This window comes from Oncorhynchus gorbuscha, unplaced genomic scaffold, assembly GCF_021184085.1.
Source record: "Oncorhynchus gorbuscha isolate QuinsamMale2020 ecotype Even-year unplaced genomic scaffold, OgorEven_v1.0 Un_scaffold_1190, whole genome shotgun sequence".
NCBI lineage: Eukaryota > Metazoa > Chordata > Actinopteri > Salmoniformes > Salmonidae > Oncorhynchus > Oncorhynchus gorbuscha.
In genome coordinates, this window is record NW_025744526.1 from 10,001 (window position 1) to 27,500 (window position 17,500).

Here is a 17,500-nt window from a genome sequence, read left to right on the forward strand (position 1 = left end):
TATGTGGGGACTACCAGAACAGACCATATATATATATATATATAGCAGTACTATGTGGGGACTACCAGAACAGACCATATATATATACATACAGCCAAACACGGATATCGCCAAGACGGTTGAATACCTGTTGAGGTGTGTGTGTGTGTGTGTGTGTGTGTGTGTGTGTGTGTGTGTGTGTGTGTGTGTGTGTGTGTGTGTGTGTGTGTGTGTGTGTGTGTGTGTGTGTGTGTGTGTGTTACCTGCTGGTCTACCCCAACGGCGTCCAGTCCGTCATACATGATGCTGACCCACCCGTCTTTAGAGGACAGGACAAACAGAGACATCAACGCCTGGACAGACAGACAGACAGACAGACAGACAGACAGACAGACAGACAGACAGACAGACAGACAGACAGACAGACAGACAGACAGACAGACAGACAGACAGACAGACAGACAGACAGACAGACAGACAGACAGACAGACAGACAGACAGACAGAAAGGGGAAAAGAAGATATAACTCAGACCTCTCCTTTCCTCAACTTCTTTTAATTCAATTAATTTAAATTAATTTAAATTCATTTAAATTCATTTAAATTCATTCCAATACAATTAATTTCAATTAAATTAAATTCATTTCAATTCATTCCAATTCAGTTCAATTCATTTCAATTAATTCCAATTCAGTTAGATTCATTTCAATTAATTCCAATTCATTTCAATTCATTTCAATTAATTCCAATTCAGTTCGATTCATTTCAATTCATTCATTCAGTCAAAACTGTTCGCTGCTCTGGCTCCCCAATGGTGGAACAAACTCCCTCACGACGCCAGGACAGCGGAGTCAATCACCACCTTCCGGAGACACCTGAAACCCCACCTCTTTAAGGAATACCTAGGATAGGATAAAGTAATCCTTCTCACCCCCCCCCCCCCTTAAAATATTTAGATGCACTATTGTAAAGTGGTTGTTCCACTGGATGTCATAAGGTGAATGCACCAATTTGTAAGTCGCTCTGGATAAGAGCGTCTGCTAAATGACTTAAATGTAAATGTAAATGTAATTCCAATTCAGTTCGATTCATTTAAATTAATTCCAATTCAGTTCGATTCATTTCAATTCATTTCGATTCATTTAAATTCATTCCAATTCAGTTCGATTCATTTCAATTAATTTCAATTCAATTCGATTCATTTCAATTCATTTCAATTCAGTTCGATTAATTCCAATTCAAAGGGCGTTATTGGGATCCATATGTTTACATTGGAAAAAGCTCAAAGATTAAAGAATCCAGTGTATTTGTGTGTGTGTGTGTGTGTGTGTGTGTGTGTGTGTGTGTGTGTGTGTGTGTGTGTGTGTGTGTGTGTGTGTGTGTGTGTGTGTGTGTGTGTGTGTGTGTGTGTGTGTGTGTGTGTGTGTGTGTGTGTGTGTGTGTGTGTGTGTGTGTGTGTGTGTGTTTCTGGGTACCTGTCCCAGGTTATCGAAGTTGTATTTGCGTCGTGTCCACCGGTAGCCGGCACGGAGACAGTCAGTCCTATTGGTCACGTTCCTCACGTCCGCCCCCTCACAGTGGAAGAACTTACCCTTGAAAAGCTACACCACACACAAGAAACCACAGAGAGAAACACACACACACACACAACTCAACCACAGACTATAAGACTAAATTGCAGCCTGTCTGTCTGTCTGTCTGTGTGAGTCTGTGTCTCTCTCTGTCTCTCTCTCTCTCTGTCTCTCTCTCTCTCTCGCTGTCTCTCTCTGTCTCTCTCTCTGTCTCTCTCTCTCTCTCTCTCTGTCTCTCTCTCTCTCTCTCTCTGTCTCTCTCTCTCTCGCTGTCTCTCTCTCTCGCTGTCTCTCTCTCTGTCTCTCTCTCTCTCTCTCTCTCTCTCTCTCTCTCTCTCTCTCTCTCTCTCTCGCTGTCTCTCTCTCTCTCTCTCTCTCTCTCTCTCTCTCTCTCTCTCTCTCTCTCTCTCCTCTCTCTCGCTGTCTCTCTCTCTCTCTCTCTCTCTCGCTGTCTCTCTCTCTCTCTCTCGCTGTCTGTCTCTGTCTGGCTGTCTCTCTCTCTCTCGCTGTCTCTCTCTCTCTCGCTGTCTCTCTCTCTCTCGCTGTCTCTCTCTCTCTCGCTGTCTCTCTCTCTCGCTGTCTGTCTCTGTCTTTCTGTCTCTGTCTGTTACCTGTACTCCCAGTATTCCAAACACGATGAAGAAGCCGCAGCAGATGAGGACGATGTTTCCGATGGGTCTCAGAGACGTGATCAGAGTCTCTACTACCAGCTTCAGACCGGGGCTCGACTGATCACCCTGCACACACACACACACACACACACACACACACACACACACACACACACACACACACACACACACACACACACACACACACACACACACACACACACACACACACACACACACACACACACACACACACACACACACACACACACACACCTGTAACATTTTAGTAATTTAGCAAACATTCCTATCCTGAACAACTAGCATAGCAGACAGATAGCTAGGAGAGACAAGCTGACGTGACAGATAGCTAGGAGAGACAAGCTGACGTGACAGATAGCTAGGAGAGACAAGCTGACGTGACAGTAAACAGACAGCTAGGAGAGACAAGCTGACGTGACAGTAAACAGACAGCTAGGAGAGACAAGCTGACGTGACAGTAAACAGACAGCTAGGAGAGACAAGCTGATGTGACAGATAGCTAGGAGAGACAAGCTGACGTGACAGACAGCTAGGAGAGACAAGCTGACGTGACAGTAAACAGACAGCTAGGAGAGACAAGCTGATGTGACAGTAAACAGACAGCTAGGAGAGACAAGCTGACGTGACAGACAGCTAGGAGAGACAAGCTGATGTGACAGACAGCTAGGAGAGACAAGCTGACGTGACAGATAGCTAGGAGAGACAAGCTGACGTGACAGATAGCTAGGAGAGACAAGCTGATGTGACAGACAGCTAGGAGAGACAAGCTGACGTGACAGATAGCTAGGAGAGACAAGCTGACGTGACAGATAGCTAGGAGAGACGAGCTGACGTGACAGATAGCTAGGAGAGACAAGCTGACGTGACAGACAGCTAGGAGAGACAAGCTGACGTGACAGTAAACAGACAGCTAGGAGAGATAAGCTGACGTGACAGATAGCTAGGAGAGACAAGCTGACGTGACAGATAGCTAGTAAACAGACAGCTAGGAGAGACAAGCTGACGTGACAGTAAACAGACAGCTAGGAGAGACAAGCTGACATGACAGATAGCTAGGAGAGACAAGCTGACGTGACAGATAGCTAGGAGAGACAAGCTGACGTGACAGATAGCTAGGAGAGACAAGCTGACGTGACAGTAAACAGACAGCTAGGAGAGACAAGCTGACGTGACAGTAAACAGACAGCTAGGAGAGACAAGCTGACGTGACAGTAAACAGACAGCTAGGAGAGACAAGCTGATGTGACAGATAGCTAGGAGAGACAAGCTGACGTGACAGACAGCTAGGAGAGACAAGCTGACGTGACAGTAAACAGACAGCTAGGAGAGACAAGCTGATGTGACAGTAAACAGACAGCTAGGAGAGACAAGCTGACGTGACAGACAGCTAGGAGAGACAAGCTGATGTGACAGACAGCTAGGAGAGACAAGCTGACGTGACAGATAGCTAGGAGAGACAAGCTGACGTGACAGATAGCTAGGAGAGACAAGCTGATGTGACAGACAGCTAGGAGAGACAAGCTGACGTGACAGATAGCTAGGAGAGACAAGCTGACGTGACAGATAGCTAGGAGAGACGAGCTGACGTGACAGATAGCTAGGAGAGACAAGCTGACGTGACAGACAGCTAGGAGAGACAAGCTGACGTGACAGTAAACAGACAGCTAGGAGAGACAAGCTGACGTGACAGATAGCTAGGAGAGACAAGCTGACGTGACAGATAGCTAGTAAACAGACAGCTAGGAGAGACAAGCTGACGTGACAGTAAACAGACAGCTAGGAGAGACAAGCTGACGTGACAGTAAACAGACAGCTAGGAGAGACAAGCTGACGTGACAGACAGCTAGGAGAGACAAGCTGACGTGACAGATAGCTAGGAGAGACAAGCTGACGTGACAGTAAACAGACAGCTAGGAGAGACAAGCTGACGTGACAGTAAACAGACAGCTAGGAGAGACAAGCTGACATGACAGATAGCTAGGAGAGACAAGCTGACGTGACAGACAGCTAGGAGAGACAAGCTGACGTGACAGTAAATAGACAGCTAGGAGAGACAAGCTGACGTGACAGTAAACAGACAGCTAGGAGAGACAAGCTAACGTGACAGACAGCTAGGAGAGACAAGCTGACGTGATAGTAAACAGACAGCTAGGAGAGACAAGCTGACGTGATAGTAAACAGACAGCTAGGAGAGACAAGCTGACGTGACAGACAGCTAGGAGAGACAAGCTGACGTGACAGACAGGTAGGAGAGACAAGCTGACGTGACAGATAGCTAGGAGAGACAAGCTGACGTGACAGATAGCTAGGAGAGACAAGCTGACGTGACAGTAAACAGACAGCTAGGAGAGACAAGCTGACGTGACAGTAAACAGACAGCTAGGAGAGACAAGCTGACGTGACAGTAAACAGACAGCTAGGAGAGACAAGCTGACGTGACAGATAGCTAGGAGAGACAAGCTGACGTGACAGTAAACAGACAGCTAGGAGAGACAAGCTGACGTGACAGACAGCTAGGAGAGACAAGCTGACGTGACAGTAAACAGACAGCTAGGAGAGACAAGCTGACGTGACAGATAGCTAGGAGAGACAAGCTAGGAGAGACAAGCTGACGTGACAGTAAACAGACAGCTAGGAGAGACAAGCTGACGTGTAAACAGACAGCTAGGAGAGACAAGCTGACGTGACAGATAGCTAGGAGAGACAAGCTGACGTGACAGTAAACAGATAGCTAGGAGAGACAAGCTGACGTGACAGTAAACAGACAGCTAGGAGAGACAAGCTGACGTGACAGTAAACAGACAGCTAGGAGAGACAAGCTGACGTGACAGACAGCTAGGAGACAGACAAGCTGACAAGTGACGTGACAGACAGACAGCTAGGAGAGACAAGCTGACGTGACAGACAGCTAGGAGAGACAAGCTGACGTGACAGACAGCTAGGAGAGACAAGCTGACGTGACAGACAGCTAGGAGAGACAAGCTGGCGTGACAGACAGCTAGGAGAGACAAGCTGACGTGACAGACAGCTAGGAGAGACAAACGTGACAGACAGCTAGGAGAGACAAGCTGACAGACAGCTAGGAGAGACAAGCTGACGTGACAGCTAGGAGAGACAAACAGACAGCTAGGAGAGACAAGCTGACGTGACAGACAGCTAGGAGAGACAAGCTGACGTGACAGACAGCTAGGAGAGACAAGCTGACGTGACAGACAGCTAGGAGAGACAAGCTGACGTGACAGACAGCTAGGAGAGACAAGCAGCGTGACAGGAGAGACAAGCTGCGTGACAGTAAACAGACAGCTAGGAGAGACAAGCTGACGTGTAAACAGACAGCTAGGAGAGACAAGCTGACGTGACAGATAGCTAGGAGAGACAAGCTGACGTGACAGTAAACAGACAGCTAGGAGAGACAAGCTGACATGACAGAGACAAGCTAGGAGAGACAAGCTGACGTGACAGACAGACAGCTAGGAGAGACAAGCTGACGTGACAGTAAACAGACAGCTAGGAGAGACAAGCTAACGTGACAGACAGCTAGGAGAGACAAGCTGACGTGATAGTAAACAGACAGCTAGGAGAGACAAGCTGACGTGACAGTAAACAGACAGCTAGGAGAGACAAGCGTGACAGACAGCTAGGAGAGACAAGCTGACGTGACAGACAGGTAGGAGAGACAAGCTGACGTGACAGAGCTAGGAGAGACAAGCTGACGTGACAGATAGCTAGGAGAGACAAGCTGACATGACAGTAAACAGACAGCTAGGAGAGACAAGCTGACGTAAACAGACAGCTAGGAGAGACAAGACAGTAAACAGACAGCTAGGAGAGACAAGCTGACAAGTCAACAGACAGCAGGGAGAGACAAGTCCCACTAGAAGGCAGAAAGACAAGGGTGTTATTAATTAGTTAAATTGTTTTCACAAGGTACAGTACAAACACACGTTACATCACACACCTGAGGGGTCGAAGGGTACGCAGGAGTCGCAGCACTCTGAGGATTCCTAGGATACGGTTACCGCCGGCGGATGCTATGGAAACCAGAATGTCCAGCAGAGATACAAACACCAACAGTCCATCCAGAACATTCCAGCTGCTCTTCAGATAGACTGCTTCACCTGAGTACAGACCCTGGGCTACCACCTATACACACACAGACACACACACACACACACACAGACACACACACACACACACACACACACACACACACACACACACACACACACACACACACACACACACACACACACACACACACATACACACACACACACAGTAAATGTGTTACCTTAAGTAAATGTGTTACCTTAAGTAAATGTGTTACCTTAACTAAATGTGTTACCTTAACTAAATGTGTTACCTTACCTTAACTAAATGTGTTACCTTAAGTAAATGTGTTACCTTAACTAAATGTGTTACCTTAACTAAATGTGTTACCTTACCTTAACTAAATGTGTTACCTTACCTAAATGTGTTACCTTACCTTAACTAAATGTGTTACCTTAACTAAATGTGTTACCTTACCTAAATGTGTTACCTTACCTTAACTAAATGTGTTACCTTAACTAAATGTGTTACCTTACCTTAACTAAATGTGTTACCTTAACTAAATGTGTTACCTTACCTTAACTAAATGTGTTACCTTACCTAAATGTGTTACCTTAACTAAATGTGTTACCTTAACTAAATGTGTTACCTTAACTAAATGTGTTACCTTACCTTAACTAAATGTGTTACCTTAACTAAATGTATTACCTTACCTTAACTAAATGTATTACGTTACCTTAACTAAATGTGTTACCTTACCTTAACTAAATGTGTTACCTTACCTTAACTAAATGTGTTACCTTAACTAAATGTTACCTTACCTAAATGTGTTACCTTACCTTAACTAAATATGTTACCTTACCTTACCTTAACTAAATGTGTTACCTTACCTTAACTAAATGTGTTACCTTACCTTAACTAAATGTGTTACCTTACCTTAACTAAATGTGTTACCTTACCTAAATGTGTTACTTAACTAAATGTGTTACCTTACCTAAATGTGTTACCTTAACTAAATGTGTTACTTAACTTACCTTAACCTTAACTAAATGTGTTACCTTACCTATCTTAACTAAATGTGTTACCTTAACTAAATGTGTTACCTTAAGTAAATGTGTTACCTTAACTAAATGTGTTACCTTACCTTAACTAAATGTACCTTACCTTAACTAAATGTGTTACCTTACCTAAATGTGTTACCTTACCTTAACTAAATGTGTTACCTTAACTAAATGTGTTACCTTACCTTAACTAAATGTGTTACCTTAACTAAATGTGTTACCTTACCTTAACTAAAACTAAATGTGTTACCTTACCTTAACTAAATGTGTTACCTTACCTAAATGTGTTACCTTAACTAAATGTGTTACCTTAACTAAATGTGTTACCTTAACTAAATGTGTTACCTTACCTTAACTAAATGTGTTACCTTAACTAAATGTATTACCTTACCTTAACTAAATGTATTACCTTACCTTAACTAAATGTGTTACCTTACCTTAACTAAATGTGTTACCTTACCTTAACTAAATGTGTTACCTTACCTTAACTAAATGTGTTACCTTACCTAAATGTGTTACCTTACCTTAACTAAATATGTTACCTTACCTAAATGTGTTACCTTACCTTAACTAAATGTGTTACCTTACCTTAACTAAATGTGTTACCTTACCTTAACTAAATGTGTTACCTTAACTAAATGTGTTACCTTACCTAAATGTGTTACCTTAACTAAATGTGTTACCTTACCTTAACTAAATGTGTTATCTTAACTAAATGTGTTACCTTACCTTAACTAAATGTGTTATCTTAACTAAATGTGTTACCTTAACTAAATGTGTTACCTTAACTAAATGTGTTACCTTACCTTAACTAAATGTGTTACCTTAACTAAATGTATTACCTTACCTTAACTAAATGTATTACCTTACCTTAACTAAATGTGTTACCTTACCTTAACTAAATGTGTTACCTTACCTTAACTAAATGTGTTACCTTACCTTACCTAAATGTGTTACCTTACCTTAACTAAATATGTTACCTTACCTAAATGTGTTACCTTACCTTAACTAAATGTGTTACCTTACCTTAACTAAATGTGTTACCTTACCTTAACTAAATGTGTTACCTTAACTAAATGTGTTACCTTAACTAAATGTGTTACCTTACCTAAATGTGTTACCTTAACTAAATGTGTTACCTTACCTTAACTAAATGTGTTATCTTAACTAAATGTGTTACCTTACCTTAACTAAATGTGTTATCTTAACTAAATGTGTTACCTTAACTAAATGTGTTACCTTAACTAAATGTGTTACCTTACCTTAACTAAATGTGTTACCTTACCTTAACTAAATGTGTTACCTTACCTTAACTAAATGTGTTACCTTAACTAAATGTGTTACCTTAACTAAATGTGTTACCTTAACTAAATGTGTTACCTTAACTAAATGTGTTACCTTACCTAAACTAAATGTGTTACCTTAACTAAATGTGTTACCTTACCTTAACTAAATGTGTTACCTTAACTAAATGTATTACCTTACCTTAACTAAATGTATTACCTTACCTTAACTAAATGTATTACCTTACCTTAACTAAATGTGTTACCTTACCTTAACTAAATGTGTTACCTTACCTTAACTAAATGTGTTACCTTAACTAAATGTGTTACCTTAACTAAATGTGTTACCTTAACTAAATGTGTTACCTTACCTTAACTAAATGTGTTACCTTACCTTAACTAAATGTGTTACCTTACCTTAACTAAATGTGTTACCTTAACTAAATGTGTTACCTTAACTAAATGTGTTACCTTAACTAAATGTGTTACCTTAACTAAATGTGTTACCTTACCTAAACTAAATGTGTTACCTTAACTAAATGTGTTACCTTACCTTAACTAAATGTGTTACCTTAACTAAATGTATTACCTTACCTTAACTAAATGTATTACCTTACCTTAACTAAATGTATTACCTTACCTTAACTAAATGTGTTACCTTACCTTAACTAAATGTGTTACCTTACCTTAACTAAATGTGTTACCTTAACTAAATGTGTTACCTTAACTAAATGTGTTACCTTAACTAAATGTGTTACCTTACCTTAACTAAATGTGTTACCTTACCTTAACTAAATGTGTTACCTTACCTTAACTAAATGTGTTACCTTAACTAAATGTGTTACCTTAACTAAATGTGTTACCTTAACTAAATGTGTTACCTTAACTAAATGTGTTACCTTACCTTAACTAAATGTGTTACCTTACCTTAACTAAATGTGTTACCTTAACTAAATGTGTTACCTTAACTAAATGTGTTACCTTAACTAAATGTGTTACCTTAACTAAATGTGTTACCTTACCTAAACTAAATGTGTTACCTTAACTAAATGTGTTACCTTACCTTAACTAAATGTGTTACCTTAACTAAATGTATTACCTTACCTTAACTAAATGTATTACCTTACCTTAACTAAATGTATTACCTTACCTTAACTAAATGTGTTACCTTACCTTAACTAAATGTGTTACCTTACCTTAACTAAATGTGTTACCTTAACTAAATGTGTTACCTTAACTAAATGTGTTACCTTAACTAAATGTGTTACCTTACCTTAACTAAATGTGTTACCTTACCTTAACTAAATGTGTTACCTAAATGTGTTACCTTAACTAAATGTGTTACCTTAACTAAATGTGTTACCTTAACTAAATGTGTTACCTTAACTAAATGTGTTACCTTACCTTAACTAAATGTGTTACCTTACCTTAACTAAATGTGTTACCTTACCTAAATGTGTTACCTTAACTAAATGTGTTACCTTAACTAAATGTGTTACCTTAACTAAATGTGTTACCTTACCTAAACTAAATGTGTTACCTTAACTAAATGTGTTACCTTACCTTAACTAAATGTGTTACCTTAACTAAATGTATTACCTTACCTTAACTAAATGTATTACCTTACCTTAACTAAATGTGTTACCTTACCTTAACTAAATGTATTACCTTACCTTAACTAAATGTGTTACCTTACCTTAACTAAATGTGTTACCTTACCTTAACTAAATGTGTTACCTTAACTAAATGTGTTACCTTAACTAAATGTGTTACCTTAACTAAATGTGTTACCTTAACTAAATGTGTTACCTTACCTTAACTAAATGTGTTACCTTACCTTAACTAAATGTGTTACCTTACCTAAATGTGTTACCTTAACTAAATGTGTTACCTTACCTTAACTAAATGTGTTACCTTAACTAAATGTGTTACCTTAACTAAATGTGTTACCTTACCTTAACTAAATGTGTTACCTTAACTAAATGTGTTACCTTAACTAAATGTGTTACCTTAACTAAATGTGTTACCTTAACTAAATGTGTTACCTTACCTTAACTAAATGTGTTACCTTACCTTAACTAAATGTGTTACCTTAACTAAATGTGTTACCTTAACTAAATGTGTTACCTTAACTAAATGTGTTACCTTAACTAAATGTGTTACCTTAACTAAACTAACCTTAACGGTCATCTCTGCTATGAAGATCACAGTGAAGATATGGTTGGACACACTGAGGAACACTCTCTCCTGAAAACACAACACACACACACACACAGGGTTATTCTATCTAGCTTCCTGTGAAAACACACACACAGGGTTAGTCTATCTAGCTTCCTGTGAAAACACAACACACACACACACAGGGTTAGTCTATCTAGCTTCCTGTGAAAACACAACACACACACACACAGGGTTAGTCTATCTAGCTTCCTGTGAAAACACAACACACACACACACAGGGTTAGTCTATCTAGCTTCCTGTGAAAACACAACACACACACACACACACACAGGGTTAGTCTATCTAGCTTCCTGTGAAAACACAACACACACACACACAGGGTTAGTCTATCTAGCTTCCTGTGAAAACACAACACACAGGGTTAGACTATCTAGCTTCCTGTGAAAACAGCTAGACATACAGTACTGTGTGTCTGTATGTCTGGTCTCTCCAGAGTTATGGTCTTACTCTACTGTGTGTCTGTGTGTCTGGTCTCTCCAGAGTGATGGTCTGACTGTACTGTGTGTCTGGTCTCTCCAGAGTGATGGTCTTACTGTAGTGTGTGTCTGTATGTCTGGTCTCTCCAGAGTGATGGTCTTACTCTACTGTGTGTCTGTGTGTCTGGTCTCTCCAGAGTGATGGTCTGACTGTACTGTGTGTCTGTATGTCTGGTCTCTCCAGAGTGATGGTCTTACTCTACTGTGTGTCTGTGTGTCTGGTCTCTCCAGAGTGATGGTCTGACTGTACTGTGTGTCTGGTCTCTCCAGAGTGATGGTCTTACTGTACTGTGTGTCTGTGTGTCTGGTCTCACCAGAGTGATGGTCTTACTGTACTGTGTGTCTGTGTGTCTGGTCTCTCCAGAGTGATGGTGTTACTGTACTGTGTGTCTGGTCTCTCCAGAGTGATGGTTTTACTGTACTGTGTGTCTGGTCTCTCCAGAGTGATGGTCTTACTGTACTCTGTGTCTGTATGTCTGGTCTCTCCAGAGAGATGGTCTTACTATACTTTGTGTCTGTATGTCTGCTCTCTAGAGTGATGGTCTTACTGTACTGTGTGTCTGTGTGTCTGGTCTCTCTAGAGTGATGGTGTTACTGTACTGTGTGTCTGTATGTCTGGTCTCTCCAGACTGATGGTCTGACTGTACTGTGTGTCTGGTCTCTCCAGAGTGATGGTCTGACTGTACTGTGTGTCTGGTCTCTCCAGAGTGATGGTCTTACTGTACTGTGTGTCTGTGTGTCTGGTCTCTCCGGAGTGATTGTCTTACTGTACTGTGTGTCTGGTCTCTCCAGAGTGATGGTCTGACTGTACTGTGTGTCTGTGTGTCTGGTCTCTCCAGAGTGATGGTATTACTGTACTGTGTGTCTGGTCTCTCCAGAGTGATGGTCATACTGTACTATATGTCTGTATGTCTGGTCTCTCCAGAGTGATGGTCTTACTGTACTGTGTGTCTGTATGTCTGGTCTCTCCAGAGTGATGGTCTTACTGTACTATGTGTCTGGTCTCTCCAAATCAAATCAAATCAAATCAAATTTATTTATATAGCCCTTCGTACATCAGCTGATATCTCAAAGTGCTGTACAGAAACCCAGCCTAAAACCCCAAACAGCAAACAATGCAGGTGTAAAAGCACGGTGGCTAGGAAAAACTCCCTAGAAAGGCCAAAACCTAGGAAGAAACCTAGAGAGGAACCGGGCTATGTGGGGTGGCCAGTCCTCTTCTGGCTGTGCCGGGTAGAGATTATAACAGAAAATGACCAAGATGTTCAAATGTTCATAAATGACCAGCATGGTCAAATAATAATAAGGCAGAACAGTTGAAACTGGAGCAGCAGCACAGTCAGGTGGACTGGGGACAGCAAGGAGCCATCATGTCAGGTAGTCCTGGGGCACGGTCCTAGGGCTCAGGTCCTCCGAGAGAGAGAAAGAAAGAGAGAATTAGAGAGAGCATATGTGGGGTGGCCAGTCCTCTTCTGGCTGTGCCGGGTGGAGATTATAACAGAACGTGGCCAAGATGTTCAAATGTTCATAAATGACCAGCATGGTTGAATAATAGTAAGGCAGAACAGTTGAAACTGGAGCAGGAGCATGGCCAGGTGGACTGGGGACAGCAAGGAGTCCTCATGTCAGGTAGTCCTGGGACATGGTCCTAGGGCCCAGGCCAGTTGAAACTGGAGCAGCAGCATGGCCAGGTGGACTGGGGACAGCAAGGAGTCATCATGTCAGGTAGTCCTGGGGCATGGTTCTAGGGCTCAGGTCCATCCTGAGACAAGGCCGAGTATAGCCCACAAAGATCTCCGACACGGTACAACCCAAAGGGGGGAAACCCAGACAGGCCGACCACAACAGTGAATCAACCCACCCAGGTGACGCACCCCCAGGGACGGCAGAGAGCCCCAGCAAGCCAGTGACTCAGCCCCGTAACAGGGTTAGAGGCAGAGAATCCCAGTGGAAAAAGGGGAACCGGCCAGGCAGAGACAGCAAGGGCGGTTCGTTGCTCCAGAGCCTTTCCGTTCACCTTCCCACTCCTGGGCCAGACTACACTCAATCATATGACCCACTGAAGAGATGAGTCTTCAGTAAAGACTTAAAGGTTGAGACCGAGTTTGCGTCTCTGACATGGGTAGGCAGACCGTTCCATAAAAATGGAGCTCTATAGGAGAAAGCCCTGCCTCCAGCTGTTTGCTTAGAAATTCTAGGGACAATTAGGAGGCCTCGTCTTGTGACCGTAGCGTACGTATAGGTATGTACGGCAGGACCAAATCAGAGAGGTAGGTAGGAGCAAGCCCATGTAATGCTTTGTAGGTTAGCAGTAAAACCTTGAAATCAGCCCTTGCTTTGACAGGAAGCCAGTGTAGAGAGGCTAGCACTGGAGTAATATGATCAAATTTTTTGGTTCTAGTCAGGATTCTAGCAGCCGTATTTAGCACTAACTGAAGTTTATTTAGTGCTTTATCCGGGTAGCCGGAAAATAGAGCATTGCAGTAGTCTAACCTAGAAGTGACAAAAGCATGGATTAATTTTTCTGCATCATTTTTGGACAGAAAGTTTCTGATTTTTGCAATGTTACGTAGATGGAAAAAAGCTGTCCTCGAAATGGTCTTGATATGTTCTTCAAAAGAGAGATCAGGGTCCAGAGTAACGCCGAGGTCCTTCACAGTTTTATTTGAGACGACTGTACAACCATTAAGATTAATTGTCAGATTCAACAGAAGATCTCTTTGTTTCTTGGGACCTAGAACAAGCATCTCTGTTTTGTCCGAGTTTAATAGTAGAAAGTTTGCAGCCATCCACTTCCTTATGTCTGAAACACATGCTTCTAGCGAGGGCAATTTTGGTGCTTCACCGTGTTTCATTGAAATGTACAGCTGTGTGTCATCCGCATAGCAGTGAAAGTTTACATTATGTTTTGAATAACATCCCCAAGAGGTAAAATATATAGTGAAAACAATAGTGGTCCTAAAACAGAACCTTGAGGAACACCGAAATGTACAGTTGATTTGTCAGAGGACAAACCATTCACAGAGACAAACTGATATCTTTCCGACAGATAAGACCTAAACCAGGCCAGAACATGTCCGTGTAGACCAATTTGGGTTTCCAATCTCTCCAAAAGAATGTGGTGATCGATGGTATCAAAAGCAGCACTAAGGTCTAGGAGCACGAGGACAGATGCAGAGCCTCGGTCCGATGCCATCAAAATGTCATTTACCACCTTCACAAGTGCCGTCTCAGTGCTATGATGGGGTCTAAAACCAGACTGAAGCATTTCGTATACATTGTTTGTCTTCAGGAAGGCAGTGAGTTGCTGCGCAACAGCCTTCTCTAAAATCTTTGAGAGGAATGGAAGATTTGATATAGGCCGATAGTTTTTTATATTTTCTGGGTCAAGGTTTGGCTTTTTCAAGAGAGGCTTTATTACTGCCACTTTTAGTGAGTTTGGTACACATCCAGTGGATAGAGAGCCGTTTATTATGTTCAACATAGGAGGGCCAAGCACAGGAAGCAGCTCTTTCAGTAGTTTAGTTGGAATAGGGTCCAGTATACAGCTTGAAGGTTTAGAGGCCATGATTATTTTCATCATTGTGTCAAGAGATATAGTACTAAAACACTTGAGCGTCTCTCTTGATCCTAGGTCCTGGCAGAGTTGTGCAGACTCAGGACAACTGAGGTTTGGAGGAATACGCAGGTTTAAAGAGGAGTCCGTAATTTGCTTTCTAATAATCATAATCTTTTCCTCAAAAAGTTCATGAATTTATCACTGCTAAAGTGCAAGTCATCCTCTCTTGGGGAATGCTGCTTTTTAGTTAGCTTTGCCACAGTATCAAAAAGGAATTTCGGATTGTTCTTATTTTCCTCAATTAAGTTAGAAAAATAGGACGATCGAGCAGCAGTAAGGGCTCTTCGGTACTGCACGGTACCATCCTTCCAAGCTAGTCGGAAGACTTCCAGTTTGGTGTGGCGCCATTTCCGTTCCAATTTTCTGGAAGCTTGCTTCAGAGCTCGGGTATTTTCTGTGTACCATGGAGCTAGTTTCTTATGAGACATTTTTTAGTTTTTAGGGGTGCAACTGCATCTAGGGTATTGCGCAAGGTTAAATTGAGATCCTCAGTTAGGTGGTTAACGGATTTTTGTCCTCTGGCGTCCTTGGGTAGGCAGAGGGAGTCTGGAAGGGCATCAAGGAATCTTTGTGTTGTCTGTGAATTTATAGCACGACTTTTGATGTTCCTTGGTTGGGGTCTGAGCAGATTATTTGTTGCAATTGCAAACGTAATAAAATGGTGGTCTGATAGTCCAGGATTATGAGGAAAAACATTAAGATCCACAACATTTATTCCATGGGACAAAACTAGGTCCAGCGTATGACTGTGAGAGTGAGTGGGTCCAGAGACATGTTGGACAAAACCCACTGAGTCGATGATGGCTCCAAAAGCCTTTTGGAGTGGGTCTGTGGACTTTTCCATGTGAATATTAAAGTCACCAAAGATTAGAATATTATCTGCAATGACTACAAGGTCTGATAGGAATTCAGGGAACTCAGTGAGAAACGCTGTATATGGCCCAGGAGGCCTGTAAACAGTAGCTATAAAAAGTGATTGAGTAGGCTGCATAGATTTCATGACTAGAAGCTCAAAAGACGAAAACGTCATTTTCTTTTTTGTAAATTGAAATTTGCTATCGTAAATGTTAGCAACACCTCCGCCTTTGCGGGATGCACGGGGATATGGTCACTAGTGTAGCCAGGAGGTGAGGCCTCATTTAACACAGTAAATTCATCAGGCTTAAGCCATGTTTCAGTCAGGCCAATCACATCAAGATTATGATCAGTGATTAGTTCATTGACTATAATTGCCTTTGAAGTAAGGGATCTAACATTAAGTAGCCCTATTTTGAGATGTGAGGTATCATGATCTCTTTCAGTAATGACAGGAATGGAGGTGGTCTTTATCCTAGTGAGATTGCTAAGGCGAACACCGCCATGTTTAGTTTTGCCCAACCCAGGTCGAGGCACAGACACGGTCTCAATGGTGATAGCTAAGCTGACTACACTAACTATGCTAGTGGCAGACTCCACTATGCTGGCAGGCTGGCTAATAGCCTGCTGCCTGGCCTGCACCCTATTTCATTGTGGAGCTAGAGGAGTTAGAGCCCTGTCTATGTTGGCAGATAAGATGAGAGCACCCCTCCAGCTAGGATGGAGTCCGTCACTCCTCAGCAGGTCAGGCTTGGTCCTGTTTGTGGGCGAGTCCCAGAAAGAGGGCCAATTATCTACAAATTCTATCTTTTGGGAGGGGCAGAAAACAGTTTTCAACCAGCGATTGAGTTGTGAGACTCTGCTGTAGAGCTCATCACTCCCCCTAACTGGGAGGGGGCCAGAGACAATTACTCGATGCCGACACATCTTTCTAGCTGATATGCACGCAGAAGCTATGTTGCGCTTGGTGATCTCTGACTGTTTCATCCTAACATCGTTGGTGCCGACGTGGATAACAATATCTCTATACTCTCTACACTCGCCAGTTTTAGCTTTAGCCAGCACCATCTTCAGATTAGCCTTAACGTCGGTAGCCCTGCCCCCGGTAAACAGTGTATGATCGCTGGATGATTCGCTTTAAGTCTAATACTGCGGGTAATGGAGTCGCCAATGACTAGAGTTTTCAATTTGTCAGAGCTAATGGTGGGAAGCTTCGGCGTCTCAGACCCCGTAACGGGAGGAGTAGAGACCAGAGAAGACTCGGCCTCTGACACCGACCCGCTGCTTAATGGGGAGAACCGGTTGAAAGTTTCTGTCTGCTGAATGAGCGACACCGGTTGAGCGTTCCTACAGCATTTCCTACCAGAAACCGTGAGAAAGTTGTCCGGCTGCGGGGACTGTGCCAGGGGATTTATACTACTATCTGTACTTACTGGTGGCACAGACGCTGTTTCATCCTTTCCTACACTGAAATTACCCTTGCCTAACGATTGCGTCTGAAGCTGGGCTTGCAGTACAGCTATCCTCGCCGTAAGGCGAGCACAGCGGCTGCAATTAGAAGGCATCATGTTAATGTTACTACTTAGCTTCGGCTGTTGGAGGTCCTGACGAATCGTGTCCAGATAAAGCGTCCGGAGTGAAAAAGTCGAGGAAAAAATAAATATATGAACGGTAATTAAAAAGTGAAACCCGTAAAGTTGTCAGGTAGCAAA

General features: G+C 42.3%; 1 protein-coding gene across 1 annotated transcript in view; it reads right to left on the reverse strand.

Annotated features, from left to right (window-relative positions):
* Positions 1-17,500, reverse strand: part of LOC124016921 (voltage-dependent T-type calcium channel subunit alpha-1H-like) — a gene marked incomplete at both ends in the record, with an annotated part of 126,258 nt that overhangs the window by 9,965 nt on the left and 98,793 nt on the right. Inside the window, 5 exon segments of the mRNA XM_046332254.1 lie at positions 243-332; positions 1,454-1,579; positions 2,161-2,272; positions 6,143-6,345; positions 10,775-10,843. Of these exon segments, the coding sequence (XP_046188210.1) occupies positions 243-332; positions 1,454-1,579; positions 2,161-2,272; positions 6,143-6,345; positions 10,775-10,843 (600 nt within the window).